Source organism: Vipera ursinii (genome assembly GCF_947247035.1).
Source record: "Vipera ursinii genome assembly, chromosome: 1".
Lineage (NCBI taxonomy): Eukaryota > Metazoa > Chordata > Lepidosauria > Squamata > Viperidae > Vipera > Vipera ursinii.
Window position 1 is genome coordinate 317260919 of NC_139512.1, and position 16651 is coordinate 317277569.

Below are 16651 nucleotides of genomic sequence, written 5' to 3' on the forward strand. Positions count from 1 at the left end.
AAAAATACAATAATACAAAAGTTAAAAAAGAATTAAACTAGCAGCCCCAATAATAAAATTAAAAATTTTAAAAAATCCCTGTCATCAGTCCAGGTCAGCCTGATGGAAAAGGAATGTTTTAAGGCCGCGGCAAAAGGACCGGAAATCCGGGACCATCCGGAGCTCAAGGGGAAGTTGATTCCACAGGGCTGGCGCTCCCACAGAGAAGGCCCTCCCCCTGGGGGTCGCCAGCCGACATTGTCTAGCCAACAGCACCCTGAGGAGGCCCTCCTTGTGTGAGCGCACTGGGCGATGGGAAGTCGTTCCCGGCAGCAGACGGTCCTGCAAATATCCCGGGCCTAGGCCATATAGGGCTTTAAAGGTAAGTACCAGCACCTTAAATCTCTGCACCAGCTGGAACCTCCGGGTGGCCTTTAAGGGCAGCCCCATGTAGAGAGCATTGCAGTAATCTATACCGGAGGTAATGAGTGCATGAGTGACCGTACGTAGGGCATCTCAGTCCAGATAGGGGCGCAATTAGCGCACCAGGCAAACCTGGGCAAATGCCCCCCTGGCCACAACTCCTATATGATCTTCAAAACTGAGTCGTGTATCCAGGAGGACACCTAAGTTGCGCGCCCTATCAACGGGAGGTAACACCTCTCTTCCCATAACCAAAGATGGAACCTCTTGGACTAAATGAGATGCCGGTACATAAAGCCACTCAGTCTTGGCCAGGTTGAGCTGGAGCCTGTTCTTCCCCATCCAGATCCATACCGCTTCCAGGCAACGGGACATCACGTCGAGGGCATCACTGGGTTGGTTCGGGGTGGAGATGAAAAGCTGGGTATCATCAGCATATTGATGATACCTCACCCCGAAACCATGGAAGATCTCACCCAGCGGCTTCATATAGATGTTGAACAGGAGGGGTGAGAGGACTGACCCCTGAGGGTCAGTCTAACTAAGGGGCCTCGGGTTTGACCTCTGCCCTCCTGCCAACACCGTCTGCAAATGGCCCGAGAGGTAGGAGGAGAACCACCGTAAAACGGTGCCTCCCACTCCCAACTCCTCAAGACGTCACAGCAAGATACCATGGTCGATGGTATCAAAAGCCGCTGAGAGATTTAATAGGACCAGGACAGAGGAATAACCCCTATCTCGGGCCTGCCAGAGATCATCCACCAGCGCGACCAATGTCATCTCCATGCTGTACCTAGGCCTGAAACCCGATTGGTATGGGTCCAGATACTCAGTTTCTTCCAGGACCAAAGGGAGCTGCCGTGCCACCACGCTCTCAACAACCTTCTCATGGAAGCGAAGGTTGGAGAAAGGATGAAAGTTATTTAAAATAGCTGGATCCAAGGCAGGTTTCTTGAGGAGGGGCCTCACCACCGCCTCCTTCAAGGTGGCAGGGAAGCACCCCTCACTCAAGGAAGCATTAATAACTGCCAGGAGCCAGCCTCGTGTAACCTCCCGAGCCACATAAACCAGCCAGGAGGGACACAGGTCCAACAAACATGTGGCGGCACTTAATTTCCCCATGATCCTGTCCACTTCATCCGGATTCACAGGATCAAACTCCTCCCAAATGTTATCAGCCAAACCCATCGCTTCCCCCTCGTCAGATACTGCCCAGTCGGAGTCCAGACCAGCCCGAATTTGAGCGATTTTATCCACCAGATACTGACTAAACTCCTTGGCCCATCCCTGCAAGGGGCCCTCCCCTGTCCCCTGATTTAAAAGGGAACTGGTCACCCTAAACAGGGCGGCCGGGCAGTTATCTGCGGACGCAATGAGGATGGCAAAGTGAGCACGCTTCACCACCTCCATTGCCACAAGGTAAGATCTAGAAAAGGATCTTAACTGTGTTCAGTCAGACTCGGACCGACTGGACCTCCAAATGCTCTCTAGGCCCCTCCTCTGGCGCTTCATCTCCTGCAGGTCCATGGAAAACCAAGGGGCCAACTGAGATCTGTGCTGGGTCAGAGGCCGCAAAGGTAGAACGCGGTGGAGAGCCTCCGAAGCAGCCCGTTGCCAGGCATCAACTAAGGTCTCAACCGGGCTGTGGGAAAGGGAGGCAGGAATCAGCCCGAGCGCCGTCTGGAACCTATTCGGGTCCATCAGGTGCCTGGGGCAGAACCACCTGGTCGGTTCTGCCTCCCAGCAGCGGGGGGTGGCATGACAGAGGCCCAGCCGCAGGAGATAATGGTCTGTCCATGAAAGGGATTGTGAGGTTGGAGTGACCCCACCCAGACCATTAAGCCACTGCCCAGAGATAAAAATAAGGTCAGGTGTCTTTCCCCCCTCATGAGTCAGACCCTGAATAATCTGGGTCAGGACCATGGCCATCATGGAAGCCATGAACTCTCGGGCCACCCCTGATGCACCACCCAGGGAAGGCAGGTTAAAATCCCCCAGAACCATGAGTCTGGGAAACTCAATCGCCAGCCCCAAGAGAGCGTTGAGTAGCCCGTGCAGGGCCATTGCCATGCAGCTGGGAGAAAGGTACGTGAGCAACAGGCCCAACTGACCCCCAGGGCCCCATCTCAGGAGGAGGGACTCACATCCGCCTATCTGAGGGGCAGTGGCCTCCCGCAGACAAAGGGCCTCCTTAATAACAACTGCTGCCCCCCCACCCCTACCCTGAGCCCGAGGCTGGTGAAGCACACGGAAACTTGGTGGGCATAACTCAATCAAAGGGGCTCCTCCCTCCAGGCCAATGTACCACAGGTGGTACCTGTACCACTGGTTGAAAAGCCCTGTGATAAAGGACCAAAATGGCAGAGACCTAACAGAGGCAGAAGAGATTAAGAAGAGGTGGCAAAATTACACAGAAGAACTATACAAGAACGAGCTTAATATCCCTGATAACCACGATGAGGTGGTCACTGACCTCGAGCCAGACATCCTAGAATGTGAAGTGAAATGGGCCTTAGGAAAGTTGAGCAACAACAAAGCTAATGGAGGTGGCAGTATTCCAGCTGAGCTATTCAAAATCTTAAAATATGATGCAGTAAAAGTGCTACACACAATTTGCAAGCAAATTTGGAAAACTCAGCAGTGGCCACAGGATTAGAAAAGATCAGTTTACATTCCAATTCCAAAGAAAGGCAGTGCCAAAGAATGTTCAAACTATCGCACCATTGCACTCATTTCCCATGCTAGTAAAGTTATGCTTAAAATCCTACAAGCTAGACTCCAGCAGTATGTGGATCGAGAACTACCAGAAGTACAGGCAGGATTTCGAAGAGGCAGAGGAACTAGAGATCAAATTGCCCTATCAACAAAAGTGCGTATAGTCAAAGCTATGGTCTTCCCAGTTTCAATGTATGGCAGTGAAAGTTGGACCATAAGAAAGGCTGAGTGCCAAAGAATTGAGGCCTTTGAACTATGGTGCTGGAGAAGACTCCTGCGAGTCCCTTGGACTGCAAGGCGATCAAACCGGTCAGTCCTAGAGGAGATCAACCCTGACTGCTCTTTAGAAGGCCAGATCCTGAAGCTGAAACTCAAATACTTTGGCCACCTAATGAGAAGGAAGGACTCACTGGAGAAGAGCCTAATGGTGGGAAAGGTTGAGGGCAATAGAAGAAGGGGACGACAGAGAATGAGATGGCTGGATGGAGTCACTAAAGCAGTAGGCGTGAGCTTAAATGGACTCCAGAAGATGGTAGAGGACAAGAAGGCCTGGAGGAACGTTGTCCATGGGGTTGCGATGGGTCAGACATGATTTCGTAGCTAACAACAACAGCAACAACAAAGACCACATCTGGAATACTGCAGCCAATTTTGGTCACTGTATCACAAAAAAAGATGTTGACAGTTTAGCAAAAATTCAGAGAAGAGCAACTAAGATGAACAAAGGCCTGGAGACTAAAACATACAAAGAACGGCTGCAGGACTTGGGTTTGGCTAGTCTAAAGAAAAGAAGAAATAAAGGAGACACGATAGCAGCATTCCAGTATTTGAGGGACTGCCACAAAGAAGAGAGGGCATCAGAGGGCAGGACAAGAAATAATGGTTGGAAACTGATCAAAGAGAGAAGAAACCTGGAATTAAGGAGAAACTTCCTGACAGTGAGGACAATTAACCAGTGGAACAGCTTGCCTCCAGAAATCGTGGGTGCTCCATCACTGGAGACTTTTAAGAAGAGGTGTCAAACTCAATTTCATTGAGGGCCGCATCAGCATTGCGGTTGCCCTCAAGGGGCCGGGTGGGTATGGCCAGGGTGGGTGTGGCCTACTGGGTGGGCGTGGCTAGAGTGCGTATGGCCTACTGGGTGGGCGTGGCCAGCTCTACATCGTTCGCATCGAGGGTGCCTATGGGGGCCTGGGCAGGAGTGGGACAGATCTGAGGGTCTCTGGCAGAAGGAGGGTCTCTGGGCCAGGGCCAAGGCAGTGGGGGCCGTTCCCTCACTGTTTCCAGGATGGCTTCGCGGGCCACATGAAACCACTTCGCGGGCCGGATCCGGCCCCCGGGCCTTGTGTTTGACATGTCTGAGCTAGACAGTCACTTGTCTGAGATGGTATAGGTTCTCCAGCTTGAGCAGGGGACTGGACTAGAAGATCTCCAAGGTTCCTTCCAATTCTATTCTATTCTATTCTATTCTATTCTATTCTATTCTATTCTATTCTATTCTATTCTATTCTATTCTATTCTATTCTATTCTATTCTATTCTATTCTATTACATCATCCAAGCAGCCCGGTCTTCTCTGTAACCGGGTTTTATTTCCATGGATGCAATTTAATAATACCCAAATCTAAGTAATATTTACTGTCTCCATGTTTTCCTTTATATCCTGAAAATATTAGGTTCCCCCCTCCCTCCACCCAAAAAAGAAAGCTGCAAATCCAAAGGCTGAATATGGAATGTCTCCAAGAAAGGCAGGAACCCCAAGTCAGCCCTATAGCTGCAAGCACAGTTTGAGCCATTTTCAATATTATACTCACAGTGTGGGCTGGCAATATTCGTGGTACTTTTGATATGAAGGACGATCGTATTGGAACTGGCTGGACATCCTTTATTTCATACTCACCTGGGCCCGGACCTTGTTTCTACAATGTAATAAAATGCTCCTTTTTTAAAAGTTCCATATGCAAAAATACTTCCATAACACTGTTATTCTTAGCATGCTGTAGTCTTAAAGACATTACTCTGCTAACATAATCAACAGTTTTACTCAGTGCAAGACAGCTGCTCAATACTTGAAATACATGCAGCAAATTTGATAGCATGGATAGCATTTGCAACATCTCAGTGGGTTATTTTATTTTTACTATTGGAGAATTATGCCAAATAAGATTAATAATCATGAAACTAATACATATCCCCCACCAATGAACAGCTTCTGAAAATCTAATATAGAAACTGAAAATCTAACTTAAGATGCCTAGTACTGATATCCATCCATCAATTATCTAAATATCTAATTCTGTGGTTCTCTAGTCATCCTCCAATATATGTACTTTATTTCAACCACATGATGACCACAAAAGTTAATGTAGAAAGGAAACATTTGGATTTATGAATTTATGATTTTTACAGGACCAACATCAGGGACTAATCAGGTTGGACTCAACAGTTTGCACTTTGCCTATGATCAGTGTATGCTATTCACATAGATTCAAGAACTACATTGTTTTATTTTATTTATATTTATTTTAAATATTTACAGACACATACACACTAAGTATATACATTTCAAATTAAGAAAGAAAAGGAAAAGGACAAACAAACACTTAACAAACATGCATATAAACTAACTAGGGATTGAGATCCCCTGTGCAGTTATACATAATTACATCCCGGTAAATCTTAAATCTTATTTAACGTTGTCTATTTCGACTATTAAATATTATCATAAAGATTACTATGAAGTGTCATATTAACTATTCTAGGTTTGTTCTATTTTTTAACCAATCATACCATCGTTCCCAGTTGGTGTAATACATAGATTCTTGTTTCTGTTTTAACATATAGATATGTTTTGGTCGACATCTGAGATTAAAGAGACCATTATAGAGGTAGAGATAAACACCAATGTATGGGCAGACCACCACCCCTTAATAGTCAAATGGGCAGGACCCCCCCCCCAAAAAAGGACGAGGTGGTCTATGAGACCAGATTTAATGAGAGATGAGGAATTTCTCAAAAGTACAAAAAAGGAGTTAGAAATTTTTTTTATAGAAAACAAAAGAGAGGACACCTCTCTGCAAACTATTTGGGACACAGCTAAGGCAGTAGTGAGAGGGCTCGCTATAAAACATTCGGCCTATAGTTGGAAACAAGAAAGATTAAAAAGAGTTGAGTTATTTTCAAAATTATCAAAAATAGAGGAGGCGCTGCAATTAGATCCCCAAAATTCCCAGCATAAAGAAAAAAAAGATTTGATCAAACATGAGATTCTTTTGATTGATCAAAAAGAGCTGGCAGATAAAATTAAGAGGAGCAGGCAGAGGTACTTTGAACACGCTAATAAACCGGGGAAATGGTTAAGTTACAGATTAAGAAAGGAACAAAAAGCAAAAAGGATAGACTATCTACAAGACCAGGATGGTAACCTGGTGATTAATAAGGAACAAAAACTAAAAATTGCACAAGAATTTTATAGACTACTTTACAGTGAGGAAGAATGTCCACAAGAACTACATTGTTTTATTGCCCAAGATTTGTTTGTTATTAAACTCCTATAACAACTGAATCTGTGTGTATCTAGAAAAATATTGGAACTCTGGAAAATATTGGAACATATGTTCACATAAAGTGAACATTACATGTCTGTTTATCCTGAACTGTCCATTTAAATTGGCACCTCCTTTGCAGGAACTTAGATGGAGATCTTTCTTACTATATGACCCATTCTTAACTGGAGATGCCAAGAACAGAACCTGAGATCATGTATTGTTTATTAGTCTTTTGTACAACAGATAGTTTAGGAAGAGTTGCGAAGCAGCAGTTTTGGGGAATGAAAGATTTAGCTACAACTATATCTTCTCTGTACATGTCTGCTTATTTGCCCCAATATTTGACTGTATGGCTGCCTATGGACAAGGAAACATCAAGGGTGACAATGCCCAGCACCTTACTTTGAGACCTTCTTAGAGCAACGTTTCTCAACTTTGGCAAGTCTAAGATGTGTGGACTTCAGCTCCCTAAATGTCTCAGCCAGCCATTCTGGGGGTTAAATCCACACTTCTTAGAGTTGCCAAGTTTGGATAACACTGCCTTAGAGTAATGCATGTTGATCCCAGATTGTGGGAGAAGCTTCAGAGTCTGTACTCTTGAAGATGGTAGGACAAGAAAAAATATCCATTGGTGCCTTCTCTCATTCCATGTGGAGTTCTGCACAACAGTCTCTCCAGCAAAACACAGTGATGCCAAAATGATAACAGGTACAATTGTGTAATCATGAAAATGGCACAACTATGTATTTGCATCAGGACATCTAATCAACTACATAAGTCATGGCTTTTGCATCATCACTCACATATTGTCATTTCCCCCTTCACCCCACTGCACTGAGAACTGGAATGGTCCAGTTAATTCATGCCTGTTGCCTTCCTGGGCATAGGAAACCCAGAGGAAAAGAGCTGTTTTGTTTAGGAAAAGTAGAAAGAGCTAAAAGCTAAGTAACACTGATTTTGACAGGTTTGCAAGCCCCTGGAGTAATTACAGGATATCAGCTTTTGGTTTGCAAAAAGAAATAATCATATTTTAAATGTAGAAACAACCAACACAGATCTTTTGCTGACTCATTTGCTAACAAAGGCATTTGCACTAATCAATCTATTCTCAACTACCTAGAGACAAAAATGACACCAACTAGTAAAGCAATAATTTATTTATTGTTATAAGACAAGAAAATAAATCTGTCTACAGTTTGGAGATAGGTTAGTAGTTGTCTGTTGCTATTTCTGTGTTCCTATGTTAGCATCTGTCATGTTCCTTTGAGCATAACACTCCTGCTTTTGTACATATTTGAAATAATCTCATCTTCTGTGCAGGTGTGTTCATACCTTTTTCCAATGGGGCAACTCAGTTTTATTTTTTTTATTCGAGATAAAAAACTGGGAGGATTTTCCATGCAAATATTTCTGAAATTTTCAAACAGGCATAACATAGTAGCATTTTTTTTAAAAAAAGTAGCCAATGGGAAGTGAATCATAAGGAATTGTCAAGGATTGTAACCACAGATAATTTAAGAGCTTTTGATAAGCATATAAGTTGCATTTTAGGTAAAAAAAATCACGTAGCTATAATAAAAAGACAAAAGACAAAATAAAATTTTTCAGGACTATAATATTATAATAAAATATGAATAGGCCCATCAAAATATAATACAGATTACCCTCAGTTAACAACAACAATTGGGGTCATAATTTCCAGCACTAAGTGACAAGTCAAAAAGTGCAATGCCGTGTGACTGCATCACTTCGTAACACCAATTCTAGCACTTTCCAGTTGCTCTCATTAAGTGAAGAAAGTCATCAAGCAAGGACATCATGTGGTCACTATTTGTGACCTCCTGCCAGCTTCCTCATTGATTTTGCTTATAGGAAGCTGGCCAAGAAAGTCACAAATGGCAACAGCATGACCATGGAACACTCTGATGGCTGGAATTTTGAAAATTAGTTGTAAGTACCATTCAATTCAGTGCCTTCACAAGTTTGAACAGATGCGAACAAGTAATATTTAAGTAAGGACCACCTACATGTCCGCATAATGCATACATATACAATGTACAACTTTTATTTTTATTCTTCTATCAGTTGTAGAAATATACAGTTTTTGATAATCAACTTTTCCAAAATGGTGGCCCCCAGATGATTTTGACATAAAAGTCTACCACACAATGATTTTAGCATACCTAAAATCTCAAATTTAAAATTAGAAGGAATATGCATTGGCAGAAAGAGCTGAAATACTTCCTGGGGTATATCTGCCAGAGTTTTCCCCTCACTATACAAAATATCTTCACCTACCAGGTATACCTAAAGAAGACCCAAAGCATGTAAAGCCAAAGGATGAGAAAGACTGTTAAAACAGTACTTTGGCTCAAAGAAAAGAGAGACCCACAGATATTCTCTTTATTGTTTTATGTTCTTATATTAATAAATCTAGTGATTCTTTGGATTTTTCCAGTCCACATATAGTGATCCCAACATTCCTGTATTTAAAAAAATACTTTTTTAAAAAGCGCCATTTTGTTTTTCTTCAGAGTCCACCTTGGAACATGTTTCAGGAGAAAAGAATGGGAAATAGTGACTCAATAGAACCTCAGTAAACTTGTATAAATTTCATCTCTAAAAATAAAATAAAATTTAAAAACAGTGGTTAAATGTTGGTTTCCTTTGCATCCTAAACTATCTTCCTGCTATACCTGAGAAAGAAACTACAAACTGAAGTTCATTGCAACGCTGTCTCTTTATGCAGAATCTCCATCCTGTCCATGCCTATCTATCCCAAAACAATGGTCATTTATTTCCAATACAGTGAACAACACACGCAAAATCATCCTTTGAGCATCAATAGCTGAGCAGCCTTAGTTTTCATCTGCAACGAATACCCAGGCTGCAGCTGTTCCAAGACAGGCAAACACTAAGACGTCAGTTCCAGTTCGTTTGTTGCAAAATATTGGATAGCAGCTGTATCAATAACTCATTTAAATAGTAGTTGTTTACATGGAACGGCTCTTCTGTCACAAGAGGCCACCTGGAACAAGGTCATTAATGAGATCCTCAAGGATTTTCAAATGAAAGGTTAACATCTATTTAAAAGCCAAAAAAAATCCTCAGACAATTCATATTATACCTAGTTTGCTGCTGCTCTTACAGAGTAAATTCTGATGAGCTACTGTAAAAAAAAAGATCCTTTAAAAATGTTAACCTGATTTGGAAAAATAGAAGAATTAGGCTCTTGAAGTTAAATTTGCCCTCTTATTTTTCCAAGGCTTATGACCTGGCTGATATCTCAGAATTAGCCATGTATTTGAAAAAATAGAGGCATTTAAATCCTAATCCAAACAACAACAAAAATAGTGCTATGTTGCATTTTTTTAAAAAATATCATACAACCAAGCATAACATTCTTAAAAGGAAAAAAGTGAATAACATCTCTCAGGGAAGAGGCCTACACTATAAAGCCAATGAAAAATCCAATATGCTTCTCCCCAATTGCACCCTTTTGCCTTGATTCACAAATTCAAAATGATATAGGTTTTCTAGCTTGAGCAGGGGGCTGGACTAGAAGGCCTCCAAGGTCCCTTCCAACTCTATTCTATTCTAAAAATAGGGTAATTTCAACCTGACAGTGATCGTTTAGAACTCAGTTGATTTGTGGTATAGTTGATGTAGATGAAGAAGTCGGAGAATGGGTTGAAAAACAACCTGCTTTTCTTACACCTTCTCTCTTGCTGTTGTTTCAGGGTAAAAGAGTATTATGTTCTGCAACCACACAAAGCTGTACCAAACCTATTTATAGGATACAAAATTCGAGGTGGTTTTGCACAAAAGCAGCAACTGACTTTCTAACTTCTTTAATGCAAGCCAGAAAAATTTTGTGATTCCAAACAATCAGATAAATCCAGCTATGAAACTTGGAATTGAAAGCATAAAAGATGCTGTTGTGACACGATGAAGGGGAAAAATTATACACATTTTCCTCAGTTTTCAACGAACAAAAGTTTACAAGTCCTTTAGAAGTACATAGTTTCACTCAATATTGTACAGACGTATTGCCTCACCTCAAGGAGGTGGGTGTTCATGAGAAGGTATTCATGCGTGTTTAAATATGTAGACAGAGCTCATACCCCAAGGAAGTATCCTGATTAAGCAGTAGGATCTTCTCTTGCATCTGACCCCCTACATATATATTTGTGCGTGTGGAGAAGTCCTTCCAATCAAATCTAATAGATATGTCAGAGAAGGGAGGGAAGAGGCATAGGTCCACTGGAGTTGGGAAGCTATAACAAATTTGAATAGCAATAGCACTTAGCACTTAGAGTTATATACCACTTCATAGTGTTTTACAGCCTTCTCTAAGTGGTTTTCAAACTCAGCATATTGCCTCCAATTCTTTTACCGACCTTGGAAGGATGGAAGGCTAAGTCAACCTTGAGCCAGTCAGAATCAAACTCCTGGCAGTGAGCAGTGAGTTAGCCAGCAATGTTGCATTCTAACCACTGCACCATCATGGCTCATAAATAAATAAGTGATAGCCCCTGTGCCCCTGAGTGGGATGGTGAAAAGTGAGGAAAGCGCAATTCCCATCAACAGACTCTAAAGTGAGGCTGTATCTTGTTTATTTACCAAATCCAGGTTTAGTATAAAAGTAGAATTTTTCAAATTTTTGAGGGGGAAAAATGAAAGTTATCAGTTTATATTACACTATAATGGGTATGTTTTGTGGTCCATACCTCTCAGAGATCCTTTACAGCCTAATGGCTCAACTGGTAAAAGATTCTGATTTGGTGGGCTGCCAAAATGAAGATCATAAGTTTAGCTAGGTAGTTTCTCATTTTGCTAAATCAGGGCTGCATAAGCTGTTTATGTGGCACATATGGTAGGTTTTAGATGGTGTGAAATGTATGAATAAAAGGTAAAGGTAAAGGTTCCCCCGCACGTGCGTGCTAGTCGTTTCTGACTCTAGGGGCCGGTGCTCATCTCCGTTTCAAAGCCAAAGAGCCAGCGCTTGTCCGAGGATGTCTCCGTGGTCATGTGGCTGGCATGACTAGACGCCAAAGGCGCACGGAACGCTGTTACCTTCCCACCGTCGTGGTCCCTATTTTTCTACTTGCATTTTTACGTGCTTTCGAACTGCTAGGTTGGCAGAAGCTGGGACGAGTAACAGGTGCTCACTCTGCTACGCGGCACTCGGGATTTGACCCGCCAAACTGCCGATCTTCTGATCGACAACCTCAGTGTCCTAACCCACTGAGCCACATGTGGTATAAAAATCAAACAAACTTCAAGAGTTAGAAAAAGACAAGGATTACACCGGAGGGCACCATGAAACTTTTGAAAGCCTCTTTAAGTTATTGATCATCCCCCCAAATCTCAATATAATATAGTTCCTGTTGGCATATAAAAGATGCAAGCCCTCCTTCCAGTACCATCATTCCAGATACATATTTTTTAAAAAAACAGAAAATCACAAGTGACCTCAAAAATAGCATACCTTAGATAATAAATGCACCCCTGGAGAATTGTGATTCATGAAAGCATAATATTATTAATTATGGACCAGCAGGGGCCAAAATTAATAACAAAGAGGAAGAAAACAATATCATCTGACATTTCCACCCAAAGAAGCTCATTTTCTACATTCCAACAGCCTGTCTGGATTCCTACTCAATAGCTCAGCTCTTCCTTTCCATAGTGCAGATTTGATGGCTAATTTCAGCAAAATATGCCTTTTTTCAGCTCGGCTGTAAAAGGCACGTGGGAATCACTGTCAGAAACTGTCATTTCTGCGCATGAACATGTGTTACGAGCGACGGAACTGTCACATTCTCCCCCCCACCCCCCGTCCTTTGTGGTACAACGCTTTCACTTGATAACACATTTTCACAGAAAAATATGAAGCGGGGAAATACAACATTGCTTTGTAATAGAGGGAAAAAAATCAGACAAATTTAATTACAAAACTGCCTCAGAACAACAGAGATAACATTCTTGCTAGGCATCATAACCAATACTTACAGTAATGTGTTTTTATAAACCTCTTCTCTAAATCCACTCTCACTGATTTGACAATTTGGCCATTAAATCATTAAAATGTCACAATGCATTAAATCAATGGACAATCTAGTCCAGGCTCCTATTATTTGATTCCGGACATCCCCGGGCATATAGGAAACCATCACGAGTACCAAGTGTTGTTTCACAGATGCTTCACAGTATTTTGGAGCAGAAAAAGCCAGCTAGATACAGAACAGGTACTTTTGATTAAATGCCCATCAATCCCAACATATAGCCAAACCTGGGAATTGTAAATGGGTCAGCTTGTCCATCATTGAATTGTAAGCTTCAAGAGGCACCTTGATTCAGAGCTGTTGGCAACACCCATGAATACTGCCTTTCTCATTCTACTCTTTAAGTCAGAGAACCACCGTCATCGTGCTACTTAAAAGCAGCAAGTTCCACAAAGAAATTAAGATCTGGGTGAAGGAAAGGAGTGTTTCTTTTCCAGCAATGAAGGACCTATTTCCTAACGTTCCTACTCTTGTAACAGAAAACAATTGCCCAAGTCTTCACATTAGAAATCAATTGAAGTTTCTTCTGCTCACTTTGAAGTTTTTGGAATTTCAATTATATTGTTACTTTATTAAATTCTATCTATTACCATTATTATTACCCTGATTATTTTTTCTTCTTTTTACGATCCTTTAATCCCTTTATTTGGAGTGGACTTGGAGCAACTGAATGAAGCTGAGTGTTTACTGGCCGGATCCTGTTGCCTGCATGGAGTTCACAGCAGATATTTTCTCTTTGCACCCTGATAAACATCTGCTGTTGCCTAGATTAGAACTCTCAACCTTCTGAGTGGGAGGTGAGCGTCTTCACCTCTAGGCCACCATACTGCTCTGCTCCTTGTTATTAATTTCTCTATAATATCATCGCCTACGCTGATTTTTATGTTGTTTTTCATATCTTTTTTTTCTGATTCATGCACCAACAAAGAACACATTATCAATCTCTGCCCCCACTTCCTACCTAGCACAGCCTAATCACTATGCTCAGGTTATTTGATATTTTTGTGAAGCTACCCTTGTGTAGTGTGTTTCCTCCTAGTAGGTCTGGAAGCTGCAGATGATGCAGAATGCTAAGTGGAGTGCTTAGCCATGCGCATATTTGAACTGAGCTGACATAATTAACCCAGCTGCCAACTGGCTATTGACAGTTGAAGATCCATCAGATCCACTTTTCTATTTCTCTGGGATTTTCAGAGATCTTGCTAGCTACGGTATGCTGCATTTCAAACATGGTTGGTATTCCGGGATTACTCAAGAATAAGGTGCCCCTTGGCCTCCAGAATGCTGTTATGTATGAATATTTGCTTTTTACCTCCACTTTTCTAATATGGGTCTTCTATTAAATGTAACCATTTTCTGAATACTTTCATTGCTGTATTTTTTAAAACAATTCTAAGCACATGGATTACATTCAGATGTTTTTAAACATTAGGTTATGAAGCAAAAAGATGTGGGGAAAAAAACAGCATCTTTCTAAATTCATTTACCACAGAATTTGGAAACTGAAGTGAACTTTGATCAGATTACAAAATGTAAAACACCATTAAGCACATTTTTCTTCCTATCATAAATACCGGGAAGAAGGCTTGAGAGACTCATTCAGCCACCACAGTTATGTAGTTCAAGGTCTTCTATGTAATTCTGACTGTGCTAAATTGACAGCTTTTCAAGAATATTATTGATAGGTCTTTTGAAGAGATTCATATGGTCTATGCTCCTATCTGTTCCTTCAGGATCAAGTCATTTATCAAGATTATGGTAGGGTGACTCATAGGCTCTCCATCTGATACACTTACTTAATATTGATGACAAGTTCTCACTACTTCCTCATTGCTTTGGCTCCTGAATCTGAGTATTATTAACTGGGGAACAGATGCATCAATAACGTCAGCTTGCTTGTTCCTCCAATCCATATTTGGACAATTGCAATCAACACATCTGTCAAGTATGAAAGACATGATCCTAGATACCTTATAATGAAAATGTTCAAGCTCTCATGAAGGCTGGAGTTTCCTACATGGATTCTCCTGCTCAAGAACTTATATTACTCAGTCGGAAATATGTGCTTTTGTAATATGGTGACTGGTCCATGGAAACACTGGCTGTCCAGTGCAAGGACCGAGATGATTTTATACAGATGTCAGTTGGAAGCGCAGTAAGACTTACCAGGGAAGGTGAAAACCCTGGCTTTATAACTTCTTACATGCATAATAGATTTTTACTATTATCTTGCAAAATAAAACTTTTGGATTGGCCAGGATTTGCATAAACATAGTGCTACCAATCTGATTAGTAAACTAGTAGTGATGGTACAGTGTTAGAACACTTATGAGTTTAATGGTTTCAATATGACTTTAGCATATAAGTTTAGCATATATTTAACATGGATGATGTTACCTAGTTTGGTAATAAAACATCTGCAAGAAAACAACCAAGCTCAGAGAGCATCAAAGTTCAACCCTGAGCTATAAAAAATTCTCTTCTATGCATATATGGACTAAAAAAATCCAGATGATCATTAGATGGCAACTAAGAAATACAAAAAATACAAGTTTCCTGCCATCTAATAGTTGTTAACAATTTTGCAGCCCCAACATGTTGACTATAGCATAAATAGTAACTTTTTGACAAGAGCACAACTTATTTCTAGATAAAGACAAAATCATGTTTTTGGAGCAATTACTTCAATTGAAAAGAGTAATCCATACAGTCAAAAAGGAAAATGTTCTTATTTCTTTATTTTGTTATTTAAGAAAGTAGAATTCTACTGGGCAAGTGTAGCAATTACAATATTCCATCACTTATTTTTCAAGTGGAGAAGTGGCTACTGGGTTATCACTTAGAAATCTCTGCATGTAGACATGTAGATATGATTACAATGAATAATTTGAATAAGTGAGCAGGTTACTGGGTCCATGGACCAAATCCATGCCTGTGTGGAGCCTCTGTGCACATGGAAGTCATAGAATGCCAGGGTTTACTGAGCAGCTCTGGAAAATGAAGTGACACAAGAGCTTCCTAGAGCACCTTGGACTGCAAGGCGATCAAACCAGTCAGTCCTAGAGGAGATCAACCCTGACTGCTCTTTAGAAGGCCAGATCCTGAAGCTAAAACTCAAATACTCTGGCCACCTAATGAGAAGGAAGGACTTACTGGAGAAGAGCCTAATGCTGGGAATGATTGAGGGCAATAGAAGAAGGGGACGACAGAGAATGAGGTGGCTGGATGGAGTCACTGAAACGATAGGCGTGAGCTTAAATGGACTCCAGAAGATGGTAGAAGACAGGAAGGCCTGGAGGAATGTTGTCCATAGGGTCGCGATGGGTCGGACATGACTTCGCAGCTAACAACAACAACAACAGAGCACCACTGGAGGAAGACAAAGAGCAAGGCCAACCAATATAAGAGCCTATATTAGAACTTACTTTGTGTTGATAAGTGTGGCGAAGCATATTTGCTTCTCTGCCCTTATTGCATCTTCAAATATCTATTCAGTAACTTTCTTTCAGATGACCAGATCCCTATTGGGTAAGGAGGAGCCAGAGAACACCCTACCCATGTGCATTCTAATGCATTATGATGGCTGACATTTTGATTTTTTGGCTTATGTAAAAAAAAGGGTAAGGCATCAACTGCATGGTTATGGACAGCCTCTTGGCTTTTTAGGCACCTCCCTGCAGCTGGCAAAAATGGTTGAAACTGACTGACCTGGATAACATGCTATTGGCATGTAGAAATATGTCAGAGGGGTTAGCCATGTCATGCTAACATGGCCACTGTATGATATTCATTCATTTGTTCTATAACCCTCTTAGTAAATTTCCATTCTTCTTTCTATCAGTGTGCTGCTCTTCCACTTTCTTTGCATAAAAGGTATAACAATCGTTTTCCAGGAGAGTCCCTGACTGGAAGAGAATTG

At 41.5% G+C, this 16651-nt stretch overlaps 1 protein-coding gene across 1 annotated transcript in view; it reads right to left on the bottom strand.

Annotated features, from left to right (window-relative positions):
* Positions 1–16651, bottom strand: part of STPG4 (sperm-tail PG-rich repeat containing 4) — a gene marked incomplete at its 5' end in the record, with an annotated part of 36301 nt that overhangs the window by 7261 nt on the left and 12389 nt on the right. The window contains one exon of the mRNA XM_083350226.1: positions 4931–5035. Coding sequence (XP_083206352.1) covers positions 4931–5035 — 105 coding nt within the window. The remainder of the gene's footprint in view (positions 1–4930; positions 5036–16651) is intronic.